The sequence below is a fragment of the Acanthochromis polyacanthus genome, chromosome 11, assembly GCF_021347895.1.
Source record: "Acanthochromis polyacanthus isolate Apoly-LR-REF ecotype Palm Island chromosome 11, KAUST_Apoly_ChrSc, whole genome shotgun sequence".
NCBI lineage: Eukaryota > Metazoa > Chordata > Actinopteri > Pomacentridae > Acanthochromis > Acanthochromis polyacanthus.
This window is the reverse complement of record NC_067123.1, coordinates 36,771,193-36,798,986: the sequence shown is the minus strand read 5'-3', so window position 1 is coordinate 36,798,986 and position 27,794 is coordinate 36,771,193. Positions and strand designations below refer to the sequence as shown.

General features: G+C 42.2%; 1 protein-coding gene across 5 annotated transcripts; it reads left to right on the top strand.

Moving 5' to 3' along the window:
• The first annotated feature begins 57 nt into the window (after positions 1 to 57).
• ubap2l (ubiquitin associated protein 2-like) lies at positions 58 to 27,103 on the top strand. Of its 5 annotated transcripts, none has more exons than XM_022219683.2 (29): positions 58 to 157; positions 1,479 to 1,616; positions 3,257 to 3,334; positions 4,075 to 4,185; positions 4,957 to 5,131; positions 5,988 to 6,089; positions 6,253 to 6,298; positions 10,560 to 10,666; positions 11,040 to 11,099; positions 11,196 to 11,248; positions 11,426 to 11,511; positions 11,974 to 12,154; positions 12,386 to 12,584; positions 12,679 to 13,016; positions 13,266 to 13,438; positions 13,848 to 13,968; positions 14,519 to 14,558; positions 14,694 to 14,892; positions 15,014 to 15,080; positions 15,339 to 15,669; positions 17,472 to 17,560; positions 17,659 to 17,712; positions 17,806 to 17,887; positions 19,423 to 19,640; positions 19,957 to 20,062; positions 21,323 to 21,448; positions 23,950 to 24,017; positions 24,664 to 24,858; positions 25,800 to 27,103. In XM_022219683.2, the coding sequence occupies exons 2-29, from the start codon at positions 1,521 to 1,523 to the stop codon at positions 25,893 to 25,895; spliced, it is 3,597 nt and encodes a 1,198-aa protein (XP_022075375.1). In that variant the 5' UTR covers positions 58 to 157; positions 1,479 to 1,520; the 3' UTR covers positions 25,896 to 27,103. The 5 variants fall into 5 exon arrangements, with proteins under 5 accessions (XP_022075375.1, XP_051812190.1, XP_022075374.1 ...); XM_051956230.1 differs by having other exon boundaries at positions 14,483 to 14,558; XM_051956232.1 differs by lacking the exon at positions 58 to 157 and adding an exon at positions 177 to 337 and having other exon boundaries at positions 14,483 to 14,558.
• The last annotated feature ends 691 nt before the right edge of the window (positions 27,104 to 27,794 follow it).

The window sequence follows — 27,794 nt, the reverse complement described above, 5'->3', positions numbered from 1 at the left end:
TCAGTGTGCTGCACCTCCAGCAGTGACATGTCATAATTCCTCTGATGATATTAAACTACATTAGTGCGCGGTCACGTGGTGCGCGTCCAGCTTCCTCGCAGCGCTCTGTAAACCACGTGACTCAGCTCTCCGTGGTGTCAGAGTGGAAAAGAAACAGGTAAATTCACAGTCTCTCGCTTATTGTGTGAGCGAGTCGTCTCGTTTTATTTTCTCAATTTAGTTGTATCAACTTGGGGTTCAGGACTCAAATCCTGTCCTAAATCCGACTTGAAGGTCGAAAGCGAGACCACTTGTCGGGTGGTTGTGTTGCAGTGTGTAATATTGAGCCGGGTTTCTGGTCAGTATTGCCTGTTATTTATTTTCATTTTAGGGGCCTGCAGGCCTACCTTTAGCCTCGGTGTTTTCTGTGTCGAGAGCCCGGGCATCAGGCTACACCGGGACCATAGTGGTTGTGAATGTAGCAAAGTGGCGGTGCAGTAACTGAAGCTGCTAATTTGCTAACGCTGCCTAACTTTGCGAAACGACGTTACTTCGTTTAGTTAGCATGACTACCAAGTCGCTAGCAGATAACTAGTGGCAGCGGAGTGGCATGGGCGTTTTTTGGTTTGTCCGGCTGAACGCAAAAGCTCCAACGCCCGTTAGCAGTTTGTGAGCTAATTGACTTGTTGGCTATCAAGCCGCTTGAGCTAACCCCAGCAGCGCAGCTTTGTACGACCAGGTGACGGCACTGAGTTAGCTGGTTAGCTAGCGGCTGCTAAAGTTAGCCTCGTTGTCGCCATGAGGTGAAGCCGTGAGAAGCGGAAGCCCACCGAGACTTCAAAGCTTGATGCTTTCCCCTCAAGTATTAGCTAGTTGGCTAGCATTTTGGCCATGTGGCTGGCTAGTGGTATTGGATCCGTTCGACGGGCCCTGGCTTCGGGCTTGTTTGTGGTCTCGTCAAAACAGGGTTTTACGTAACGTATGCAAGATTAAGGAGTCACTGTCGATAGCAAGGTTAAGAAATTGCTATCGAGCAGGGGTGGACTTGACAGCCTGAAGTGTGTGTTTGTGCCTCGTCTTCCTCATTTGATGCTCAGTACGGTATAATAGGGGCTTTGTTATCATATTCCATCGTCTGATAATATATGTTAATTAAACTGCACGCAGGCTATTTTGATGTGTAAAGCTGTGCATCTTTCCGGTGAGGTAAATAACTTGGCTGTGCACTTGTTAGCCTTGCGTGCAGCAGATCCTACTGTACCGTGACACACTTGTTTCCCGGGTCAAAACCGCGCTAACCCTGCTTTTAGACACGGCAGAAAAAAACAACGTTTTCCAGGCGTCCCTGAGAACAAAGCTGATCCAGCTGCCAGCCTCCCCACCAGCACACAATAAGCTGCCAGGCAGTTTGAGGAAGTAGTGTTCAAGTGTGCCATTCAGTGTTTATGACATAAGTGGGTCACAGCTCTGTAATGCTCCTCTCGCCCTTCTCTCCTCAGGTGTTATTCCTTTGTAAATACTGTTATTTGTATATACTGTAAATGATGACGTCCATGGGCGGGAACCGAGCCCGGGGCAGCTGGGAGCAGACACAGGGCCAGACACAGAGCCAGACACAGCACAAGCAGAGGCCTCAGGTACCCCCACCCTCACCTCCCATCACACCGCACAGGTGCACCGCGATTCACACATCAGGGTTGAATATAGGCACATCAAGTAAACATGGCTTGTTTGGTTATGCAGAGTTTGTGGTTGCAGAGTTACGTAATGCACACCAACAACTGGGACGGTAATATTCCTCAGAAGTTCAAATACCATATACATAGCTCAACCTAATGTGTGCTCTAAGGGGTCATGGTCGATGATGCCAGCTCTGTTAAAAGACTTTTGATAGGTTTAAAGTTGGAAACAGAATAGCAACTGTTTCGTTGCTATATTTTCACAATTGGTAGATGAAAATGTGATTTTTAGCATTTAGCTTCAGTCTGAGCCACACTGATCAGCTCAATTACTAATGTAAGTTGAACAGCTAACATGCAAAGCTTCAGGCGTGTTATGCATGAACAATACTTTAAGGAGTGCTTATGAAATTAATAAGACTCTCTCAAAACATTCTTTAAAGAATTAGTATTGACACCTTTTTGCATTTATCTTGCTAAGTGCAGGACTTCAGATTATTATTATTATTAAAGTGAGTTTTTTTTGTTTAACGTCACTGTAACTCACAGTTTTGGAGTTACTAAAAAAAACGATGACGCTGCGATCAGAAACATCACCTTCATCTCGTGTCCATGCTTTTACTTTAATGGCTCGCATGTAATATGTTGCTCCACCAGAAAGAGTTTTATTGTGTCTCCATCATATCTGTCATTTATCGTGCTTTAAAAATTTGTGTTTGACAATACTTGTGAGATTAAGGCATGAGCATGATGTCAACGAAACTGACGTTGGCAGTTTTGATTTTACCCCGCAGTTCCACATTTAAGGATGCTGCTGCCTAAACCACCCGTTTTTAGATTTCTCCTGATCAAATACACTTGAGCTGTGGAAAGTGTTGCTTCTACAAGACAAATTATGTGATTATTTGTTTATATTTGCCTGAACGATGAGACACAATGTTTCTTGGAATAGTTATGTTTATTATTGAAGCGTTATCCTTGATAAAAGCTTGTGTTCCCAGTTTTAGAGTGTTGTTTTATCGCATACTAGTTTAGGTGGGTATAATGTAAAATACTAGTTAGTATGAAATTCTGTAAGATGTTTCACAGGGCTTGATGATAATTTGGCCTTAAAAGTATTCCCAGTCCGACTCTGATTGCCTGATGTTAGCATTTATGCCACAGACAAAACAACATGTAACCTTATTTGTTGAGAATGTATGTCACGTATTATTATTTGACCATTGGAATTGTTTTCACATCTCCAGTGGGTCACGGTTCAATAAAGAATTCAGTTTCACTTTGCAACACAAACTCTGCATGGCAAGGAAATAGTTTACTCTCCGAGCTGTTGTGCGCACAATCAAAAAGATGCAATAAAAACATAAAACAAGTCCAAGGACAGTAAAGTAGTAATTAGTTGTGTAAGTCTGAATTAGGCGCAGCGTCTGTAGGAAAGCTATTGTTGGATTTTGTCCACTTATATTCACTTTGAAGCAAGACTTTGAGATTTTATACATAGCTGAATATGAATATCTCACAATGTTTTCTCAAGAATGCAAATCTTGTCCTTCTGTTTGTCGATGCAAATATTGGACGTCTCGCTCCTCTGGAAACAGGCCACCGCAGAGCAGATCCGACTTGCGCAGATGATTTCAGACCACAATGATGCAGACTTTGAAGAGAAGGTCAAACAGGTGAGGAGATGCAATATTTTCTCTCCTACTGTGTAGATTTTCTTGGCCCTTTGTATGGTAGCAGCATTTTGTTTTATTGACACATCGGTATCGTATTACACCTGCTGTGTTTTGCATTGGATGTTTGTTTCTCTTGTATTACGGTTTGCATGTTTGGTTTGTTAGATGTCACCAAGAGATCACAAAGTTGGTGATTAGTCAGCTGTATGGGTCTCAAGAATATGTATGTCCTCATGGCTATTAATTAGGTTCGGTGATGTCTGAAAAAATGCTTGAAATCCATATTTTTTTTCAAGGCACAGTGCTCAATTTATTCCAACATGAGAAACAGGCAAAGAAGAGGGGCTTTTCGATCTATTTCTCTCTTTTTTTGTGCTTTAAAATGTTGAAATATGCAACACTAAGAGAGGGCACTGTATTATTTCAGACTTTATATAAAATAAACCCTGTGTTCACACTGCTGATTTCTGTTGGTAATTCAAGTATCCATAAAAAAGATGCTGTATCCTAAAGCCTCTACTAAATCTCAGCATGCATGCAGTTCTCTAGCTAACCCTGTATTCTGACCTTTTAATGAAATTGCTAAATGATTATCCAAAACTACTCCGTATTTTACACATTTTCTTCTCACATGAGTCTGCATAAATGTATAAGATGGCTTTTCTCAAAACAAATGAGACGCCAGGAATGTCAGCCAGGGGTCACCTCTGTGTCTCATCATGACTCTCCTCCTTTTCCAGCTGATCGACATCACAGGCAAGGACCAGGATGAGTCTATGATCGCACTGCATGATTGCAATGGGGATGTCAACAGAGCCATTAACGTGTTGCTGGAGGGTAGCCCAGACACTGTGAGTAATGGTTTTGTGAGGAAGAGGGGGCAGATTGTGGAGAAATCAGTGCGACGCCGGATGAGATTACAGAGTTTACAAGTAAATGTAAAAAGGTGCATAAAGATATTCAGCGGCTGCAGATTCTTTTGTGCTTCCTCTGTAGTTTTTCATGCGGGCACAAATGAGTCCTTTAACAAACTTAGTGTCACACCTCAATTAAAATCAGGAGCTGCAAATCGACAGATAATTTGACATATGAACATTTACAGTGTATAAATCAACCTTATGACACACATCTCACAGCTGCAAACACGACTGGACGTGAATATAACAAGTTGAACATGAGCAGAAATTGAAACCGTAAATGGATCTTGCCTGCACATTAATCACACCTGATAGGAGGTTGTCAGCTCCTTGGATTGTCAAGATATCGGCTGAGAGGGAAAAGATTTGAAAACGACCTGGATCAATATGAGTAGCCGCCGCCATGGCTTTCATACACAACTACAAATTGTATTGTCTGTGATGAACTTCGTTGGAATCCAGCTCAGAAGCGGTCTGATGTGGCCCACCAGATGCTATTTTTTTGTGCCCCTTTGGGTCTCTAGCTGACCACTGAGGTGTCTCATATCGGGCTGTAGCGACTCCAGATCATCAGACAACCTTTAACTGACCCTCACTTTATTATTCTGGGAGTATATTCGATCCAAGTGACTCAGTACAAAATAGGAGAGTCGAGTAGTGTACTGACTTAAAGGAACAACATCGTAACGCTGTTTGTTTCCTAAGGACTCCTGGGAGATGGTGGGGAAGAAGAAAGGAGTGTCGGGTCAGAAGGAGACCAGCCAGGCAGAAACCGGAGAGGAGGGGAAAGAGAACAGAGAGAAAGGAGGAGAGAAAGATGCAGCACGTCGTCGAGGTGGAGCTCCACGCAAGGGCCGCGGGGCCAGCAGGGGAAGAGAGTGTAAGTGTTCACTACATCTGAGTACTACTGCTAGCTGAAATTTCCATCATCTTTCTAAATGGTTAAAGCGGATTCATCAAACAATTACTTGGCTGCACTTTTTCTAAGTCATGTCTTCTAATTTTTGACTGCTTTTATGGCTTTGTTTCATCTGATCATAAACCAGGGCCCCCTTTTTTTATCAAGCTGCAAGCTTTTATCTGTAGTATGACATAATGTTGTCTGCTATGAATCTTGGCATGCTTTACAACTTGAAACAAATGCTGTATTTGCGTCCCTTTTAATGGAAGACTTTAAAATCAAAGAAGTGTTGCATAGTGATAGTTTGCCCTGGAAAGAATAGAAAAATTGCTAGGTGCTACAAAATTACTGAAAGAAGAAGGTACACAGCCTTTTAAAAATGTTAAACTAATCAAAGTAGCATGACAACACACAATTATCGTGTCAGAAGTCACCTCCATTATCTCCTGTCTTGCTGTAGCAAAATGTTGCTGTGTGACCCGTCTCTGCCAAGACGACAGTAGCAGCGTATTTAATAATTTTTATGTTAAAGGTCTTGTTTACTTGTATGCTTTCTGTTATTTAGTGATTTAAAGCACATCATTAGACGCTTTTTTCACTCATTCTGTGATCCTAAAGGGGGAACAGTGTGATCCATAGTAAATTATTGCCAGCAGAAGATTAGTCGTTCATCTTGCTTTTGAAATGGAGGGCGACTTAGACTCACACAGCACCAACACTCGTTTTGTCGGTTCTTTATATACTAAAACAAGCTTGATATTAAATGGTTATCTTGATGTTCTGGATGCAGTGCAGCGTCTAAATCTGATGCCGTTCTCTCTCTTCATAACTCAAGTCCGTGGTCAGGAGAACGGCTTGGATGGAGGCAAAGCTGGGGTGGCTGGAAGAGGGGCAGAGCGAGGCCGAAGGGGAAGAGGCAGAGGAAGGGGAGCTGTTGGTAAGTAATCCTCTTTAGCCGAACTCCTCTGTGCAGGAAGTGTATCCAATCAAAACAAGGGAAATCTTGTGGGTTTTTTCATTATCCCTAATCTGCCGCCTTCTTTCTTGTGACAACAGTTGTAAAACTAAGAAACTGACATGAGCTCTCATTGTGTCTCCAGGAGTATCTGGACGGCGAGGAGGCAGATTTTCGGCGCAGGGCATGGGGTAAGGGAATACCTGCGTTGCCTAAATCCAGAGGGCCTTTTGTTCCACTTTTACCTGTTGCCATGGTCACCAGAGAGCAGGACCCCAGCTTATTGTTTAGCCTTAATCCAAAGGAGGGAGGACATACATCAGCCAATGGGATGGAACAGCGTGGGCTGAATATCCCTCTTCAGAGGGTGCAGTGTCTAAACATTTTGTTTGGAGTTAAATTTGGATTGATCCACTAAGAGGAGTGTCAGGGACCCCACTGGTTAACCTCACTGTTTCTGCTCTCTGGTCCTCGGCTTTCACAGTGTTCAGTTTGTGTTGTGCCTGGTTTGTGTATCATTGTGTGTGTGTGCACGAGGGCAATTAATAACATGTCAGATGATGGGTTGGCATTGTGCACTGGCAGTGAGGCGACATAACAGAGGAAGCACTTTGTTTACAGTGATGGTATTGACTCATTTTATCTTCATTTTATGGGAAACATCACAGCGGGACTTGAGTTGTCATAGCAAATTTCCTGGATTTGATATTGGACAGTCAGGTGAAATATGATATTACTCTGCAGGTATGCGTTTTTCCATTTTCTCAGAGTCTGCTGAAGTAGCACGCCTGACATGATGTAGCCTTTGATTGTGAGATCAAAGCCTGAGAGGCTTCCTGGCCAGAAAATGAATATTAAACTGAATGTGTACTCTAAACCTACAGTAATAATGCTATAATTATCAGTTTGTACACAGCATTTCAGCAGCTACTGGGAGAACTACAATGTAGCTATAAGAGCTTTCTTGAGATTCCGAAATGTTTGTTCAAGTGGTGGTGTAAACAGTAATATTACATAACCTCCTGCAGGATCTTTATTGGTTTGTTCTCAGGTCCTGTAAAAATGTCCTGCAGATTTAGGTATATCGGTTTCCTTGTTTAAGTGTTGACCCAGATATTGATCAGCACGTCTCAAACACTGTAATGGGTTCATACAGATTTTAAACGAAGGATGCTTTCAGTGACTCGATTGGTGGGGGCCACCCCTCTCACAGTTGCATGTGGTGCTAGCTGAGATGTCATGTTTCCTTCCACCTCAACCACATACCAGTTAGTTCTGTCCTTGTTTTTGCTTCTTGTTGCTGGCAGACACGGTTTACCAGTTTAGCATCAGTGGTGGTTTAGTTCAGTGACCGAAAGGGAAGAGTAAAGAGAGCAGATAAGGTCTATGATCAGTTTATTACCATGTGATAAGATCGTTGTCTAAAAGTTGGCATGCATGTGTGTATTGCTGGTGTTTTGTGCAGTTAAGATGATGCTATTTGTGTATATCCTAATTGAAGATGCTAACATGCACAAATTGGAAACGCATAAAGGAAATGAGTCCCATTCTTCATTACGAATGAAGAAGCTAATCAGAGGTTTGTTCCAGCGTTGGTGTAAACCTTATGCCTTATAGTCCAACAACTTTGTGCTTTTATTAGATCCACCTCTGCCAACTCTAAAGTATGTCAACCACAAGAAAGTCAAACCAAATGTTCTGCTGTAGGCTACAAGAGTCTTCATGCACTTCCAGCATCCAGCAGACTTTTATTAGTGATGTCAGCGTCACTACAACAACAAGAAAATCCCTAGTTTTGCACTAGTTTTTGATTGTCAGAGCTTTGTGAAATGATGAAACTGAGGGATATTCAGAAATGGTGGAAAATTTCAGGCCAGTTTGAAGCCTGTGAACAAGGGTTGGGTGCATTGCTGGAACCAAACCAGTTTTCAAGATGCTGCTCTGCAACATTAAACTACTGATTTTATAACTGCAATGTTGTCTGACAAACACTGCATACACATGATTTAAAAACAATGGCTGTACTGTGAATTTGACCAGATTTCCATGCTAACTGAAATATAGCTAGGTTAACATAAGTTAGCAGTGATTATACAGTCGTGGTAAAATAAACCATATTTTCAGTATTTTGATCTGGAAAAGCTGAGACACATTTATGGAGCATGTTAAATTAGTTGCTTGAATAGTGGAGCAGTATGATACCTTGAAATGATTAGGTTGTTGGGAGTGAGATGGAAGTACTTCAATATTATCTGAACATAACAGAGATTATTTGAATACTTCCAGAGGGGAATTTAGCTTGCTGATAATTGCATGTTGAGCACAATCTCATAGAACCTGATTGGCACACTCACTCTTTCCTTCTGTGGCTAAGAGGAGGAATGAGGAAACATTTTGTAAATAGTCTAATGAGGGTAGTGCTAGCTAGTTAACTTGGCTAGCACACGAACTAGAAAACGGAAGCTGCTCGTTACCGGTGTTATTCAACACATCCATCACAGCAAAGTTATTAGTACTGTATTATCTACTGCAGCTTTAATCTGATTTTTGGATGAATTGCTGATGTAAGCTGGTGTAAAGCTGCTCAGCACAATGAGTACATATAGTGGTATTTTTCAACTGATAATGACTGATTGCTGATAGCATTATATATGTATATTTACAGTTTTCTTGCACCTAACTGCAGAGAGCATCAAGTCTCTCCTGCAGTCTATTTAACATGTTATTTACTTGTACTTGTGTCATTATAGCCCAGTGGCAAGTGCAGACGTAAAATAGAATGCTTTTTAAATGTATGCAATTGTTGCAAATTACACAAACCAGTTAAACTTGCATGAAAAATTAGTTTTATGGAACATTTTCCAAAGCAAAACTGTAGATTTTTAGCCTGAAAGGCATTGTCATTCTGTGTTAATGTTAGAACGATGCCGTCATTTCATTTTAAAGCCTTTATCAGTTGATAATGATGCAAATATCATCATACATCCTGACTAGAAATGAGGGAACACGACTCTATTATGTAGCAGGTTGTTTTCACTTGTATCACAGCATTGGTTGGCTCATTTTGCCGTGGTGTCTCTTTTAAGCTGTTTGTGAACTTTGTCTTTGAATTCTCTAGTCGAGTTTGCATATTAAAAAGCAAGTGGGGAAATGTTAGTCAATTTTGTAGTTTTTGTTTATACATCTTCATGTTAGCATATATAGAAGCTTGTAGTAGAAGAGGAGATGACTTAAAATAGAAGCGTTATTAAATGCTGACCATTGCGTTGAGAATAGTATCATGTGTGTTTGTTCAGTCGTAGCTTTTAGCCGATCTGTGAGGAAAGATAATTGGATTTTTTTTTGGCAGAAAGCACATTAATGAAAAGAGGGATTGCTGTATTTTCTCTGGTATAGCTACTATAATCTAGCAGCTGTGTTTGTAGATGCGTTGTGTAGCCTGTACTTCCGGTGAGTTGGTTTCTTGGACTGTGTATTGACCCACCATGGCTAAAAGCACACTGGCTTGCTTTGCATTGTAGAGCGAGTAGAGTGGTTTTTACAGTACTGGCACCGGCAGCTTGAAGGCATTTTGCTTACGCTGCTGCTCTGGATTGTGGTGTGGGAACAAAAAGCTTGATTTGCTACTTTTACTTGTTGTTCTTCTTGTAATTGTTGCCATTATTTTTCCTCTAAAGCCAGATTGATAAGGGGCCCAGATATGATATTGCAGGAGGTGAGAGGTGAGTGCATCGCCTCTGGTGTGTCTGTTATTCTTACTTTCTGTCGGGAGACTTTTGAGTGCCTAAAAACACGATGACGTAACGCAAGACAGTATCAAAACAGATGATATTACTCGTCATTCTATTAATAGGATGTGAAATAGATTAAGTCTCACTCACACAGGCCATAAATGCGTCTTCATTTGCACAGGAAGGATCTTAGACAAATAATGAAAGCAGCTTGGCTTGAAAAGTGTTGCACTTGATCATGTTGCTAGGTTGCACCAGCTGTAATTTTCTCAGAATACATGAATGTGTTAAATTAATGAAAGTACCAGCAATAAGTTATTAAGAAACTACAAAAAATGGTAATTAGTTGCTCACTTAAACCTTATTTGAATGAACTATGCAGACTCTTAGAGATGGCAATGGTTTTACTTAGGATTCCGATTTCTTCTTTTGCGTTTTCCTGCTACAATCTCAAGACAAAAGCGTAATAATAAATGCAGATTTATTCAAAAAGTGGTTGTGTGCAAGCAGAAGACCAACTAAATCAGCTTTGGTTTGAACCCCAACAATTTATTTGGGGTTTGCTTCTGCTTCACTCTCAAAAATTTGAGCAAGATTTTTTTTTAATTTGCAGGTACCGAGCTATAATTAAAGTCCTTGGTAGTGCTGCCTTCCCTTTTAGCTTTTTGGCAACCGTCAGTGCAAACACTCAGTTGTAAACTCTTATCGCTGTCTTTTCCAGAACGTTCAACCCTGCTGACTATGCGGAGCCAGCCCAGACAGAAGAAAACTATGGAGGAGGCAGTACCTGGAACAACACAGGAAGTGTGGAGCTAGAGGAGGGAGCTAGTAAGTTAATTAATTAAGAAAGGTTGCCCTCCAATAGGACCGGTTAATCTTATCATTTCAGCGTCTGTGTACTGTCCAAACAATTGTAAAATAATAGAAAAGTCATGGTCAGCATCCTAAAGAAGCTCCTGCAGTGAGGATGAAAGGAAGGTTTGCTTGTGTTCAAAGGATATTCACTTTTTGATGCCTGGTGTTGGAAGCTTTCTTCTTGAATCATGTACACTGTATATAAATACCTAACTCCCACACGTATTGTACTGCGCTCAGATTTTTATGTCGAGATGTATATCTGTGTGCATAGGCAACTGAAGAATCCTCATTTTTACCTATTACTCTACCAATCACCTCACCTCACCTCTATCTTTGTCTCTAGGGTTGGAATACTCGGCAGGAGAGGGCACAAATTATCCACCCAAGTTTGACTCTGCTCCTGGTAAGCCTTCCTTCTTGCTTTTATACATTCCTTATTCTGTTTGAAGCTCTCTTTGCCCAACCTGATAGTATTGAACGGTTTCTCTTTGACTCACAGGTGCCTGGAGGTCTGCCACAGAAGAGTGGGGCACTGAGGACTGGAATGAGGATGTAAGTTTAACCCGATGGGCAAATATGAGCTTCTGTGAGCAGTACGAAAGAATACATTGAGCTGGAACGGGTTTTTATTGCAGCATTAGTGACGGAGGACTTTTTTTATTTCTGGGTGTTTACTTTCTTCTTTCCAAATATAACTTCTTCCATCCTCGACTGTCCCCTCCTCTGCAGCTTTCAGAGACCAAGATATTCACAGCTTCCAGTGTGGCGTCAGTGCCTCTGCCTCAAGAGAATGTTACCATCACCAAAGGACAGAGGTGGGGCGCTTGTGCAGTTTATTAGCCTAATTCTTGCTTTTCAGCGTAGTTTCAGTGTTTTATTTCTTCGCAAGAGCTGCAAGTTTTTCAGTCAGTTGATTTTTTTTTTTTTCTTTTTGCCTTTTATAAACTAAATTCGGTCAGTCAGCTGAAAATGGTTCGTCATTTAAATGAGCACTAAATGAATGGATGATTATCAGTTGTCTATTGGAAAAATGGCAAATTGTTGTGGAGATTTGTTTTTTTTAAACTTTACTGGCACTTTTGTAAGCTGAATATTGAGTTTTGGACTGTCACTGGGGGGGGGGGAAGGAAATATGGAGACATGATTCTACTTTTTTCACTACTTCCTGATAATAAATAATCTTCAAATAATCAACAGTTGGAACTAGTGGTTCTAGCATTGAAATACTTCTTTCATTTTTTTATTATCTTGATTAATATTTCTGTTTTCTGCCACAGGATTGACCTTGCGGTGCTTCTGGGGAAGACTCCACCATCGTCTTCTTCAGAGACAGAAAACGCCCCCATGGAGGCCACCCAGCCCCCTTCTTTGTCCCAATCACTGGTTTTTAGCAACTCCAAGCAAGGGGTGCCCCTCTCCCAAACATCCTCCAGCACCCCTTACACCCAGCACAGCATGGTAAGAACCTATGAAGAAAAAAAACACTGCAGCATTCTCTAACTATGCAGCTATATGCTCCCCAGCGCTAACTGCTGACTGATGCAAATGATCTAACTTCTGTCCCTCAACCACTTCCTAACCTCGTAGGAAATGGATGTGGCCATTGCCTTCGTGACATTTCTACATGAGTACAGCTCCAGTGTTAGCCCCGTTGTGGTAACAGTGTGTTATGATCTAACAATACTGCAGGTCAGCATGCTGAGCAAGGGCTTTGGGGACGTGGGGGACCCTAAAGGAGCTAGCACAGGGACCACTGGATCCCAGTTCCTGGAGCAGTATAAAACAGCCCAGGCACTGGCCCAGTTGGCTGCCCAGCACTCCCAGACTGGACAACCCAACACAACACCTTCATCCTGGGACACCAGTGCCTCATCACTGGGACAATATGGTGAGATGACACCCAGCTGTGAACTAAATTCCACTATTATTAAAATACTTATCTTCAGTCTGAACTGATTTGTTTTAATATCTTTTTTGTCCAGATATGAAGACTCAGCCAGAGTCTGCGATCCATACGCCCTTTACAAAGCGGCAGCCGTACCAGGCCGCCACCTCAACCTCGTCCATGTTGGATGTTTTCCTGCAGGACAAAGGCCTGCCTCCTTCCTCTGTCTCCTCATCTTCTTCCCTACCGCAACAGACAACATCCTCACCCCATGTGGGGCCTCCCCCTGCTTCCTCCCTTCCCAAAATGGCAGCAGTTCCTTCTCTAGGTCAGCAGGTTTCACCGAGTTCCTCAGACGCCCAGGGTTCGAGTCCACTGCCTTTGCAGCAGCACAAACTTAAACAGCAGAAGAAGAGGACCTCCATTACAACAAAGGTAGCATTTCAATTATAATACAATGTTTTTAAACCCACTGACTCACTTTAAAATGACCTTAACGGATGTGATAACAAGCTGTTCATCCTTGCATGACTGGTTTCGATTTCTGTGTTCTGCTGGTACCACAGTGACATGGTTTTTAATGGATGCGGTGTCAAGTGTGCGAAAGCAAACCTTTGATCTTTGGACTCTAGTTAGAAAAAGGGTGTCGATGACAACTCTAAAGATGCCTCCGATCTTCCTCAGATTCCAGCAATGGCGGTGGAGATGCCTGGCTCGACAGACATCTCAGGCCTCAATCTTCAGTTTGGAGCGCTGCAGTTTGGGTCAGAACCAGTCCTACCGGAGTACGAGTCCACACCTACCACCACGGCACCAGGCAGCCAGGTTCAGAACAGCCTCTACACAAGCCCCAGCAGGTTGGTGCATCTCAAAACACAACGCTGCAAATGTGTTCCACCCTGTGACCGAATGTAATTTAATATGCTGGAAGAAAACCAACATCCCTGAAGCCCTTCTAGTCAAGCTAAGTTCCAGAACTAATGAACAACCTCACTGCCTTAACCATTTAATGATAAAGTTAATATTTACCTTCTTTGTGCTTTTTTGTAAGATTTATAGAGAGTGAATAATTGTTACCGTTTTTCCCGTAACTTTATTTCCCTTTTTCTTATTCAGGACCGACCACTGGGTCATAGTGATCAATTAAAGTGCATGGTCTAGTCTTTAAGAGTGAATTAACTTTTAATTATCATCTGTATTCAGGTCAGAACCACTAGTGGCACACAAAATTAAACCTGGTCTTGTCAATTTCATCAAAACCTGCAGCGAGTCGACTCCAGCTCTCTCCAACTCCAGCCAGATGGATCTGTACGATCAGAGAGCACCTCAGACACGACGTTACCCTCCTTCAGTCTCGTCCTCGCCTCAGAAGGATATGCAGCCCAAGGTGAAGACCAAAGCTTCTGTCTTTTGTCTTAGCCGATGAAATATTTAGTATTGCGTTGTTGGTACGATGCTTAGAGGAGAGGTCAGTGTAGACCACAAGCTCAACCTTCACTTGGTCCTGTAAGGCAAAAACTTTGAAAGACAAATCACATCAGTTACAGGTTGACAGTTGTAAATTGGCAAATTAGGACAAAGATAATCATACGCTGCTGGTATGTATGACATCCTTGTTATAATACATGTCTCTGGAGCCTCTGTGTTGCTCCCTTGAGTGTTAAAGTTGCAAAGTGAGCCGTTTTTCTTAATGAACTGCACATTCAGTGAAGGTGTGTTTGCTCTGTCCTCTTGTTTTTTCAGCTTTCCTTTTGTTGTACTAGACTGCGTTCATTGTAATGCACTAGCAGTGTCAAGCCTGAGCTGTGGTTACAATGCTCTGCATATCAAACAAGCTTCTTGGTGACTGTTTCCCTGATCCCAACACCCTTCAACTTTTTATCAATGGCCTGTTTCCATAGAAACCTGTGAGCTCACCTTCATTGTTGGTTTTACAGAATGGCTTCAGTTCAATACAAGCAACGCAATCTGTGGAAGGTGAGTGTCTTAACTACAGGGTGTTTTTTTTTTCCCCATCGTTGACATCATATGAGACCTTTGCCACACATATGGTTTCCTGATATGGTTTTCTGCTTGGGAATTATTCCAAAAATCTCCCCTCCCTCCCCACAGCTGCAGCAAGCTCTGCAGTATCAGTCAAGCCGGCCTCCGATTCAGTCACGCCAGCTTCTGTCTCCAGCATGGGCACTTTGGCAGACAGCAGCTCAGGCCCCGCCTCCTTGTTGACCACATCCAATCAGACGTCCCTTAGCGCTCTGGGGCACAATGAAGACCTGCCTCCAAGCACCATCCCCCCTCCTCAGCATAACAAGTGAGATTATACACGACTAGTAGTTTTCTATGCTAAGACCTCTATGTTAACCCAAGTATCAATAGATGTGATTCTGCTGATGAGTAACGTGTGCTTTTATATTTTTTTGTCTTTCTCACAGCTCTCACCCATCACAACAGAACAGCCTTGCTCCATCGTCAGTTCGAACATCCAACACAAGCTTACTGGTGAGCTCTTTGTGTTCATTGGAATATCGGACCACGTCAAGTAGATCTAGTGACCCTTAATAGAGCAGGTTTTTTTAACCACACAAATTGCATGAGTTGCCTGTACAGGAGAGTGTATCTCCCTCCTCTGTGATCATTTTCAGAGCTGCATTTCCTGTGGTGGTAGATGGACACATTAGATGTCCATTCACTCTAATGGAAATGTAATCTCATCAGTCTTAACTGCATGTTTCTCTTTTCCTCCTTCCGTCTCTACAGCATCCCAGCGTAGACGGTGACTCGAGTCTGCACTCGTCATCCTTCCCTTCTTCTGTCTCAGCTGTGCCGTCTTCATCAGTCCCCTCTTCCTCTTCCTCTGTGGCTGCTGCACAGGTGTCTCTAGGGGCTCCTCAGGGCTCCTCGGTGGGCTCCGCCACGGTTTCAGCTCCCTCCGGCTTGGGCCCCGTCAGCAGTCTGACCATGGGCCTCAACACTGCCTCCATGGGAGCCCCAGCTGTAGCCGCCGCCCCCGTTTCGGTCTCCTCCACGGCGTCGACCATTCCCTCGTCAGCAACTTCCGCATCCACACGCAGTTCTGCACCATCCTCAGGTTCGACGACGCAAGCACGAACATGACCTCAAATCAGCCTGTGCAGCTTTTCTTACAGGTGTTACCAATACTAGAAAGAAATGATGTCTCTACTCACCACAGATATTTTACATCTTTAATTTGTGTTCATCCTTGTCTCCTATCTGCTCCATGTAAACATAGAAAAAAGCAATTCAGCTCAGTTCAGCCAAAAAGTCCCTGAATTGTTATTATTTGACTCACGGTCTCAGCTGAGTCACTAGTTGCTTCATGGATGCACCAAAAAGGGCAGATTTTTTTTGTGTTTTTTGCAGAATCTGGTTATTGTAAATTCTAAATGAGACGTAGAAAAGAGTGATTAGGATGAAATTTGCAATTCATGCTTAGATGCGCTTATATTTTTAATTTCAAGGACTTTGAGAAAATTGAAAGTCCATCTTCCTGTTTTTGCAGTGTGTGGCTCAGAGAAATAATGCAATTATGGCAAGTTTTTTTTCCCCCAACCTGCTGCTGAGTTTTGTGTTCAGAGGATTAAACTGTGCTGTCAGTGTACAAGAGAGTTGATCATTAATTTGTTTCAGTTCCGTCTCAACTGTGATTTGTCACAGAAACGACACACTAGGGATAAGAACGGAAGATAACTGCAGGAAAGCATTAAGTAGATTGTGTCTTTTGGTGTGAGGACCGCCTTTTAATCTCTCAGTTTTGTACTGTCTTGATTAGCGATGTCTGTTTGACCTGGAGACGAATGATTTTCCGTCTGATGTCGCACTTATTTATGAGAACTTGGTGGTTAAGGAGTTGTCTGACTTCGTAACTTCTGGGATTTATTTTGTGATCAGCTAATAGATGTTTGTATGTATTTGCAACATGAGTCTGCAGTGATGCAAGTGTGGCGACGGATTGTTTTGGAAGTTTCTGGCTATAGCTGAGACTTTTGCATGGGTGTAATGTTTTGTCTCGGGTTGAATAAATTTTTTGTTTTGTTTTCCGCGGCGTCACTGGTTTGGTTTCCATGATCTGACTCATCTCGCTCTCAGTTCGGTTGTTCCTCTGAAGCGTTTTCTTTCTTTTTTTTTCCCTTATGTCTCGAGCACAAACACAATGAAACTGTTTTCATCTCTGCTCCCTCTGTCGGTGCGCAGTTTGTCACATGATGTAATGCAGTCTTGTTGTCATTTATTGATGCAGCTCGGGGAGAAATTTGTAACTCTTAGTTTGATGCAATAGATCTGCCCTTCCTTCTTGAAACGTGATACAATCTTTTTCATGTACCAGTCAGACCGTGGGTATGAGCTGTGCGGTTACAGAGCGATTGTGCAGCCCTGCTTTGTTCCTTAGGTTTATGTTATAGTTTGAACATGTACACCACCGTTCAGAAGTTTGGGGTCACCCAGACATGTTCGTGTTTTCCATGAAGACTCACACTTTTATCCATGTGCTAACATAACTGCACAAGGGTTTCTAATCATCAATGAGCCTTTTAACACCATTAGCTACCACAATGTAGCATTAGAACACAGGAGTGATGGTTGCTGGAAATGTTCCTCTGTACCCCTATGGAGATATTCCATTAAACATTTCCAGCTAAAATAGTCATTTACCACATTAAAAAGGTCTAGACTGCATTTCTGATTAATTTAGTGTTATCTTTGTTGAAAAAAAAAATGCTTTTATTCCAAAAAATATGAGCATTTTTAAGTGACCTGAAACTTGTGAACATTAGTGTATTTTCTGTGTGCAAGGTTAAGCAGAGAGTAACTTATTTTAGCATTGGCTTGTTGGGCAGATAATTTATGTTATACATGGCTTTGTGCATTCAGGGAAAGCACCTCCAAACCTGCCACCCGGAGTGCCCCCTCTACTGCCCAACCCATACATTATGGCCCCTGGACTACTGCACGCCTACCCTGTAAGTTCCAGCTAAATGATCTGAGTTTTACCTGTGTTTATCAGATCCTGCACTGTAACAGAGACGTCTTAACGCGGTTTTTCTGACCCATTTCTCAGCCTCAGGTGTACGGCTACGATGACCTGCAGATGCTACAGACAAGAATACCGCTGGTAAGTTCAGTTTTGTTTATGAGCAACAAGACGTTATTGACAACTTTATTACCCCGTGGCTTTTTATTTTACAATAATGTTTTTCTCTTCCAGGATTATTACAGCATCCCTTTTGCAACTCCCACAACAGCACTGACTGGCAGAGAGGGCAGCCTCACAAGTAACCCTTACTCTGGTGAGCCACGTTCAGACAGCAGAGTCTGGTAAACATGACAGTGTGGCCCAAATTTTAGATGATGTCCTCAAAAAATGTGGCAAGGTATTAAGCTTGAAGAAATGTAGGTAGATTTAGTACCAGGAAAACAGAGAGTGGTATTAAACGGGGCCACATGACTGAATACTAAATACATTTCCTATTCATTATCGCTACATAAACCTTGTCGTTCACATTTCCCAATTCCAAGGAGAGATATCTCTTCGTGGTTTGCAGCTCTCTGACACACTGCAGCACACAAACAGCTCTTAGTGACAATGGCAGCAATGTCAGTGGAAACAAACAAGTGAAAGTTCATCACATACAGGCAGAAAAATACCATTTTCCATTTCCTCGCTGTTGGTCTTTGGTTAGCTCAGTTATGTCATCTTTGCTAGTTAGATGCAACCCTTCCACTGAGTTATCAAAGTTACCAGAAGCCAGGCGATGATTAGCTATGGATGTTTTTACAACGGTCAGAAATGGTCCAAAGGGGGATTTAGCGATTTGCCGTCTTGCTTCATTTTCACTCGTTCTCTAACAGAATTTTGGTATAAATTGTCGTGAAAAGTACCGTAACTATATATTTTTAAGTTAAGCTTTGAATTCAGTTCAAGTGAATAATGAAAGAAAGGACATTCTTAAAAAGAGGAAATAAAGAAATATCATGGTCATTATTTTCTAAGTTTTGCCTCTTTTGTTTCCTCTTTAAAAAGATCAAACAACCGATAAGACTAGGAGCAGCAGGACCTTTAAAATCCTGATTATACCCAGCACTAATAGCGAATAAGAAACTATTATTAATAATAATAATATGTTTTATTTAAAGTACCTTTCAAGGAACTGAAGGACTCTTTACAGAGGCATAAAAATCGACAACAATAATTAAAAACTATACTATAAAAAAATTAAAAACAAAGAAGTGACACTTTGAGTACAAGCCCAGCCAGTAACTCCAGTGTTTGTTGCTTTCAGTGTCCTCCATTGTCAGTTTTCTCTGCTGTCAGACACTAGGACTGCATGTACAATTACAGAGACTGAGAGTGGTGGGATGGCGATAGAACCTTATTGTTTATGACTGGGTACTCTGGAAAGGAGATGAAGCCTCGGCGGAGTTATGCGTTTCTGAGTCCTGTCAGTTCCTACCGTCCACTACATATTTACATCATGTGATTCAGTATCTGTACTTAACATACACATGCATAACACACGCCTGTGCTCAGCGCAACATCATTTTGTGTGTGGGAACATCTGTATTAAATGGCCACGTTTTATAGTGCCGTGATTTCTGCCACAAGTTTTTTTCCAGATTTCAGCCGTCTGAAATGATACGACTCTGCAGCTTTGGCAGAGTACTGCTCTCTGAGGACCTGTTCAGTATTCTGATCGATTTGGCGTAACGAGCCCAAAGCGGAGGGATTTTTCTGTCCGATGTTTGTTCTTGTTTAATTATGTTGATGGACGTTAATCATTAGTAATTTCTCACTCCTGTCGTCCTCCTTTTCCCGCATTTTCAGGCGACTTATCGAAGTTTGGTCGAGGCGATGCGTCATCCCCGGCTCCAGCCACCACATTAGCTCAGACACAGCAGAATCAGACCCAGACGCATCACACCACACAGCAGCCCTTCCTCAACCCTGCGCTGCCACCTGGCTACAGCTACACAAGCCTTCCGTACTACACTGGCATGCCAGGCCTGCCCAACACCTTCCAGTACGGACCTGCTGTGTTTCCGGTGAGAAAGCATTCATCTGTGTGTTGACTAACTCACCTGCTCCTTTTAAAGTCCTTCTCAAAAACCTCTTTATCATAAACAAAATGGGCGTGAACAGACGGATTGTAGCTGAATGCTGTTATTTTGATGCATTCATGTTCCACAGTGGAGAACATGATTCATGATTCTCCCATTGTGAGATTTTAATGTGTTTCCTGACCTTCCAGCCATAAAAACTGAATATGAGAACTGGATTTTAGTGTGTGTTCTGGTTGTGCGGCGTCGCTTTTTTCCGCTTGCTGACTTGATTCCGTTCCGTGGTTTTGTTCTTGTCCAGGTGGCTCCTACCTCGTCAAAACAGCACGGTGTGAATGTCGGCGTCAATGCATCAGCCACCCCCTTCCAGCAGGCTAGTGGCTACGGTTCCCATGGATACAGCACTGGTGAGGGACTAAACAATGTTGAAACGGCATGTTTAGAAGGGTCATGCAGGTCCTGCTCTGTATACTTGCATACCAATAACTGTGTGCTGATTGTCACAAAGAGCCCATTGATTTCCTATCGGTGTGGAGTGCATATTTCATTCGAGCGCTGCAGCATCTGCAAGCATAAACATGGTGCTTGTGTACCGGCATTTGTTATGCTTGTGTCAAGACAGTTGTTTGTGGTTTATGGAATATTCCTGTCTGCTGATTCCTACTTGAATCGTTGGGAGTTTTTTTTAATTTTTTTAATGGCTGAGCATGGTTAGTTCTGTCAGAATAGTAGAAATACATCTGCATCTTGTTTATTTGTTTTGTACACACAAGGAACACACCTAATTTATCTGTTTCATGAAGCAAAAAAACATGTAATGTCATTTTATTCAGTGACGTTTCAAGGTATAATATGTTTAAATGAATAGGGAAAGGGGCCTGAGCAGTGGCGCCTAGCGTTACCAGTTTAAAAACGGGGGTTAGATTATCGGGTTTCCTGCTGTCTTCCATGGCTTGCTTTGCTCATTTCAGAAAGTGGAGTTTGCCCCGGGGCTTTACCATCGACCTCCTCCTGCACACACCTTCATCTTAGCCACATTCAAAACAAAACCATCATCTTGCCATATTTCTTAATATTACTCTCATTTGTGCCCGTATTTCTCCAGCCGTTTCATATTTTCCCAGTGGCCTTCTGGTATCTACTGCCATCACTGCATATTCTTTGTTTTTCTTTTTCAGTAATGCTGCATTTTGTTTTTATACTTTATCCATCACTCAGAATCCACCTTTTGGTCACAACATGTGCCACACCTATTTGTTCTAAGCTGCACCATCTGCTGCTTTCTGCCATCACCCAACTCAAGCTCACTTTCCACCCCTTCCCACACACACACCCTGCCTGTCCCCTCACCTCCCTCACCTCCTCCCCTCAGACTTGGGTCAGATAGTACTTGCAAATGACGCTGGCGTTGATTCTGATCTGCCTGTTGGACCGGACGGACAGACTCTGCCACACAGACGGTGCCGTTGGTGTCAGAGTTCAGATAATTGCAGAGGAGAGGACTTGACACCACCTGTATTGTCACGGTTTGGCGAGATCTGTCCATGTGGTGCAACTTTCAAACAAAACGCTGTGGATTGTTTGCAAATGCTATCTGAGGCGGGTCTGCGTCCCCTGCCTGGTGTGTCTAACGCTGTGGGCTGCGGCTGTGTGTCTGACTGTTGCAGGCTATGAGGATGTGGGCCAGGCTTCAGGGAGTGGGGATTTCTGTAAGGGCGGATACGGCACTGCCGTGGCCGCTGCCGCTTCTGCACAAAACAAGCCAGCCAGCTCTGTCACCGGGCCTGGAGTCGGTGAGTGCCGCCACGTGCCAGATTAAAACTAAAAGAAAAAAACCCTGTCCCTCCCGTCTTCCTCCTTGTGTCACCAGCCATCCTTCTCCCCCTCTTTGCTCTCGTCCCTTTTGCCTCATCGCTGATGAGCTGCGCCTGTGGGAAGACCCGTCACACTACATAAGCTTTCAGTTAGTTCAGTGCAGCCTGCATTTCCTACAAGCCTTGTTTGCCATTCTTTCCGTTACCTGTTCTCTCCCAGGGTAACTCATCATCAGTTCAATCTGGCTTTTATGTTTTAGACGGCTATACTGTGCAATCATCGGGTTTAGAGTCCAAAAGGGGCAGTTTACAACAATCACAGCTGCTGCAAACTGATTATGGGTTGCTCTGGTTGATGCTGTCCCATTTTCCCTCAGTGTTGCTGGCTCTTCACTCATACTGTCATTGCTGGTATGTCCGTCTCCAGAGTGTGGCGTCTTGTGTAGGCTACAAACCCTGAAAGGGAAGGGCTAAAACACATCTGCAGTACCTGATAAAACCTGTGCTGTGCTCTAAAAGAGTGTGTGGCTTTAATGTGTGAAGATCTTCTCATTGAAACGGGCTTCAACGGGCTGCACGGATCCCCGCCTGGGAGCTGAATGGAAACAAATTAGAAGTGTGTTTAACGGTAGAATTAGTGTGTTGCATGTTGGCATTTTTAGGACTAATCTAACAAGACAACTGAAGGACATGGGTTTAAGTTATTTCACTGATCCAGTGCTTTCACCAACCACAGCTAAGAAGTACGACAACTTGCAAGATCACGTCCTGTGGTAGTGACGATGGATAAAAAACCGGGAAACTGTTTTTTCTTTCCTTGTGATTGTCTGAAGCTGAATTCATGGCAGTGCCTCTCTCTAGCCACTTTAAAACATGCACCTTGTCAGTGTAGAATCTCTCTAGTTCGGCACATTTGTGTAACGTTTGACTTTGATGCGAGTCTGAATTGAATGCTGTCATAATAACGGCGGCACGTAGAAATCAGTGTCTCTCCAGCTGACAGGGTTCATTAATTGTGTGCTGCCGGTGAAAGAGTACAAAATACTCTGCTTCTTAATCATTACTCTCCACTTCACTTGAGCAGTGCCACAACTTCACATGGCAAATATCACACAAGCATAAAGAACAGTAAGTAATGGACTCCTAATCTCATCTTAACTGATAAATGAGGGCTGCAACTAACAATTTTTTATTAGTTTTTAGGGCAGGACCCGAATATTCGTTCGCTACGGCGGTATCCGGATATTAATTTTGGCATCCGAATATTCGCCGCCGCCCCCCCACCCCCCGGTCGGACATTACCAGGCGGAAAGAATATGCGACGAACGGATCCGAATATTCGGATATTCGTCTTTAATAGGGCCCGAATATTCGGAGGCCAGAAACCACTATTCGGGCCAGCCCCATTAGTTTTGTAGCTGTTACTTGTTGTTTCAACTTTTTTTTTCTGCTCATTTGATCAGTTAAGTTTTGAAAAATTATAATTCTCCAGAAATCTTGTGTTTTTTTGTTTGGTTTTTTTTTTAGAATCCAGTATCCAAAAGTAGCAGTAGTGTCAACATAACTGGCAAAATTTTGACCGTTTGCTTGGAAATACTGCTGTTGATTCATTATCTGACTAGTGTCATGGGTTTCCAGTTTGTTGGCTCATCAATGAGTCATTCCTGCTCTGAAATGAAACAAGAAATGGTGCTTATTCCACGTCTGAAGAGGACTCAGTGCAAACCTGATGTTGACAATAAGTGTATTTGTAATTACAAGATATATTGCAATGTAACCACTGAAAAAATATACACGATTGGTGATTCGACTTCTGCCCCCTTTGGTTGTGTTTGCACTAAAAAAAGTATGTCCTTACCAGTGATGATAGCTCTGAGGGAGATGTCATCACTTTGGTATTTCTTCATGTGGTCAGTCGTCTTCCTCACAGGTTTCCTCTAAACATTTAGAAACCTGGATGCACTAATGTTTTGTCATGAAAATGCTGCCAGATTGAAGTGTTGAAGGTGTGACTTTGCTGTGCTGTCTTGTTGGACACACCAGTTGACCCTGTTCTGCGTCTCCGTGGCGATACAGGGGGTCAGTGTGTGCCAGAACAACCGGAGCAGTAGCCACCAGATACAGTCAGACTGAACCCACTGTGGCTGACTGGAACTGATCCGCTGCTACATCATCTTTCTGTCATCCCTCCTCCTCTTCATCTCATCCCGTTTCATCTCTCTCTGCCGTTTTCTCTGGAGGGAAATTCTCCTGAAATCATCTATGGACATGCATAGATGTTCACTCTTGGAATTTCCCGGCGTTCTTTTGTTCTAAATTGATTGTTTTTTTTTTCTCTTAAGTAAATGATTAATTCAGCGAGTAACGGTTATGAAGGTTAGAATGTGATTATGACCATGTGGCTGGTTGTGGTTGGTCCCATGACACATTCGTTTGCCTAATTTTGGGCTGAATTTGTCTCGTTTCTTCTGTCTTTGCAGGAGTTTCTGTGACGTCAAGCAACACGGGAGTACCGGATATTTCAGGGTCTGTTTACACAAAGACACAGGTAATTACAGAATAAAAACATTTAAAGCCGCTGCTTTCCTCCGTGCATGCGATGAGATTCCTTTAACCCTCATGTCGTCCTGTGGGTCAAAATTTTGCCATTTTGGTTTTAAAAATGTGGGAAAAATATAGATTTTCACAGTGAAAATTCTGATGTCCACATTTTCAACATTTTGGGGAAATCTTTGAACATTTTTGGTGGGAAAAAAAATTCACAGAATATTCACAAAAACATCAACCAAAATCCCGCAAAATTCGGTGGATTTTGTTTGATTTTTTTGTGAATGTTCTTAAAGAAAATATGACAAGTTTTACTGATATATATGTAATCAATTTAGATACTTTTAGGATTTCTTTTGAAAGATGTTTACTCATCTTTTGACAATATTTGCAAGAATTTTCTTGACGAATTTGGGGGATTTTTTTTTAAATACAACTTTTCAGGAATTATTGGAATTTTCTTCCTGAAGGTTTTGCAAATTTTCAGAAATATGGGGAATTTTTTTTGCTGAATTTTTGGATTTTTTTTCAGACAAGGAAACAGTATTTTTTGGTGCCCGTAAATGAGGACAACAGGAAGATTGAAATAATTTGACAAATCAAATTCTCAAAAATGAAACCGTTCTTGCTTCTGCTTCCTCCCTCAGTCGTTTGAGAAGCAGGGTTTCCACGCCGGGACGCCGGCCGCTTCGTTCAGCCTACCCTCGGCGCTGGGCAGTGGGGGGCCCATTAATCCCCCGGCTGCTGCAGGCTACGCTCCGCCTCCCTTCATGCACATCCTGGCACCGCACCAACAACCCCACTCTCAGATCCTGCACCACCACCTGCAGCAAGACGGACAGGTAGCGAAAATTCTTCTATTCTTTTTTTATTTTTATCACCATCTGTTTCTTTGTGCTGCTTTTTTTTCACACCTCACTAAGAAATAAATGGAGTAGTAACTGAGGCTCATAATTTTAAAATAATGACCAACACATAAAAAAAAAATACAAAGGAGACATCGTGTTCCTTAAAAATGAAAGAGGATAAACAAACTTTCACTCCTTTTAATGAGGTTTTTGCCAAAATAAACTGTGGATGTTCCAACTGTGTGGACACAATTCACCTTCAGCAGAGAAATGTCTTAGAGGTTTGGCTTTCCAAATCACCCAAAACTTGCACATCCACATCATTAAATTTTCACAGCTCTATGTCAGCACTGAAGAGTGCAAACCAAACAAGCCAGTTTATTTTAACCAAACTAATGGCGTTGTTGTGATCTGCTGAATCCATCTAAAATATCATCATGTGCCACCGGTCGCTTATTTACATAAACCCTCTGAAACCCAAGCAGCTTCTGGACTTTTTTCACATTTTTACTCTCTGTGGGCTCATTTTTCACTGCAGTATAAAATCCTGCCACACTATGGAAACAGAGAAACCATGGCTAGAAGTAGAAAGATCTCCTAAATGTCTTTTAATAAGTTCATCAAACGTGCAGTGCCATGAGTCATAAAGAAAAGGAAAAATAGACGAGAGACCACTGCATATAAACTATGTAGGTTAAGCTAATTCACTGTTTTTTTACTTCAGGTTAAAACAACTGAAATGATAAAAGCATATTATACTTATATACCCGTGTAACTGTAGATGTACGTTTATTCTGAAGTGCTTTAAGAAGTGTCCTTGGCAGAAGAAGTGTGTGTTGACTCATGGTGTCATTGAGCTGCCCTGCATTTGTGTAAACACGCAGCATGAAGTGGCAGCTCTCAGACCATCTCTGTCCTCTGTCGTCTGTCCACAGAGCGGCACCGGACAGCGCAGCCAGAACGCCTCCATTCAGCAGAAGTCTCAGATCAACAAGTCGGCGTACAACAGCTACAACTGGGGGGCGAACTAACATCCACCGACGGGCCCCCCTGCAGTGTCCACAAGCTGGGAGGGGGCTCCTCTCCTCACTCCCTCCGCAAACGGTCTCCACGTATAAACTCCCCCTTCCTCCTGCAGAGATTTCCCTCCCCAGTCTCTTGGCCCAGCACTCCTGCAAGCTCCGGCTCCGGTCGGAGGAGGTGCTGTGCCGAGAGAACGAGCGCTGTCCTGATTGCATGGACGGGTGGGAGGGACAGGAGGGGCTCAGAGGGGAGGTCGGAGCTAAATGGTTATAGAAATCCACCGTCAAGAGGTGAAATATTGAGTGTTGGGAATTTGTATCGTGTTAATCCCCCCGCCCCACCCCCTTTTCTTTCACTTGTATGTAACATAGAACTGTTTTCTAAAAGAATGAACATTTCCTGTATGGTCTTCTTTCTTTTTTATTTTTATTTTTTTGTCTTTTTCCCCTTTTTTTTTCTTGCTGAAGGGGAAGAATGAAGTATATCTGAAGGTGGGGGGGACAGGCTGGTTTTGTATTTCTCACCGACTCCCCACTCCGTTAGTCTGGAGTGTTCCCTCTCTCACAAAATATCCAAACACAATAATTTGCCGTTGAATGTTTTCTTTTTATTTCTTCTCTCTTCTTCTTTTTTATGTCATTTTAAGTTTGAAGAAACAATTCTCTAAATTGGTAGAGTTGTGAAGTTTATTTTTTACCAAATATAGATATATTATATATAAAGACATATAAGCGAGCTCACTGGCTTGGACTGTGAGGAAAAAGTGTGTTTGTCATGTGACTGCGTGCATGTTTGTACACACGGGGGCCGTGGTTGTGTACTGTGCTTTGTTTTTCCGCCTAGCACAGGGTTTTTTCATTATCCAGCGCTTGTACAGTATCTGTTCCCATGAATTATGTTGCATAAGGTCCCGCCTGTTCATGAAAGATGTTGAGAGTGATTTCCAAGGCCAATACATGCCCAATCTGCCTTCCAGTGTGTTTTCTTTAGTTTCTGAGGCCCCCCCGCCTGCTCCCTGCTCCACCACCTGTCCCCTGACATTGTATGGAAATCTGCAGCATTGAATACTGATGGACAGAATTGTACTATGTTTTTTTTTCTTTCTTTTTTTGTCAGTGATTTATTTTTTCTTTTTGTACTGTGCGTTTTAAAGAAAAAAAAGATTTAAATGGATAAACTTGTCTTGTACATATATAAAAAAAACACAAGTACTGTAGTCCCTGTTTGTTCGATGGCTTTCTCCTTTTCCTTCTCCGATCCTTGCAGACTTTAGCTTTTTTTTTTTGTTTCGTTTTGTTTCATATTTTTTTTTTTATTTTGTAAAAATATATAAATATTAAGTAAATAAACAAGAAAAAGACATTTTCATCATTTTGGATGTGAATGTCTTTTAAGAAACTCTATTTCTCATGTGGCTTGTAAATGCAACGGCGTCACTTCTTCCAGCGGTTTGACGTTTATCTCTGTGGATTCTGCTTTCGGTTCGTCTGACAGTTTGATAAATCACCAACGCTCGATATCAGCAGAACAATCAATGGACAAACCGAAAGAAGAAGCTTCTGTCATCGAGTGTTTTGCACGACTGAAAGCGTTATTCATCAGGCCCCAGTGGATCAGCAGCACTAAATTAGATTCCAAACACAACTTTCTTCTTTGTTTTCATGATTTGGATTCACTTTAACACTCCTATTGTCCTCATTTATGGCCAGCAAATAATATTGTTCCTCTGTCTGAAAAAAAATTTTAAAAAAAAATTCAGCAAAAAAATCCCCCAAATTTATAAAAAATTTTCCAAAAATCTTCATGAAGAAAATTCTAAAAATTCCTTAAATTTCCTTTAACATTTGATATTTTTTAAATCTCCAAATTTTGAAAGAAACAAAAATTTAAAACAAAATTGTAAATAT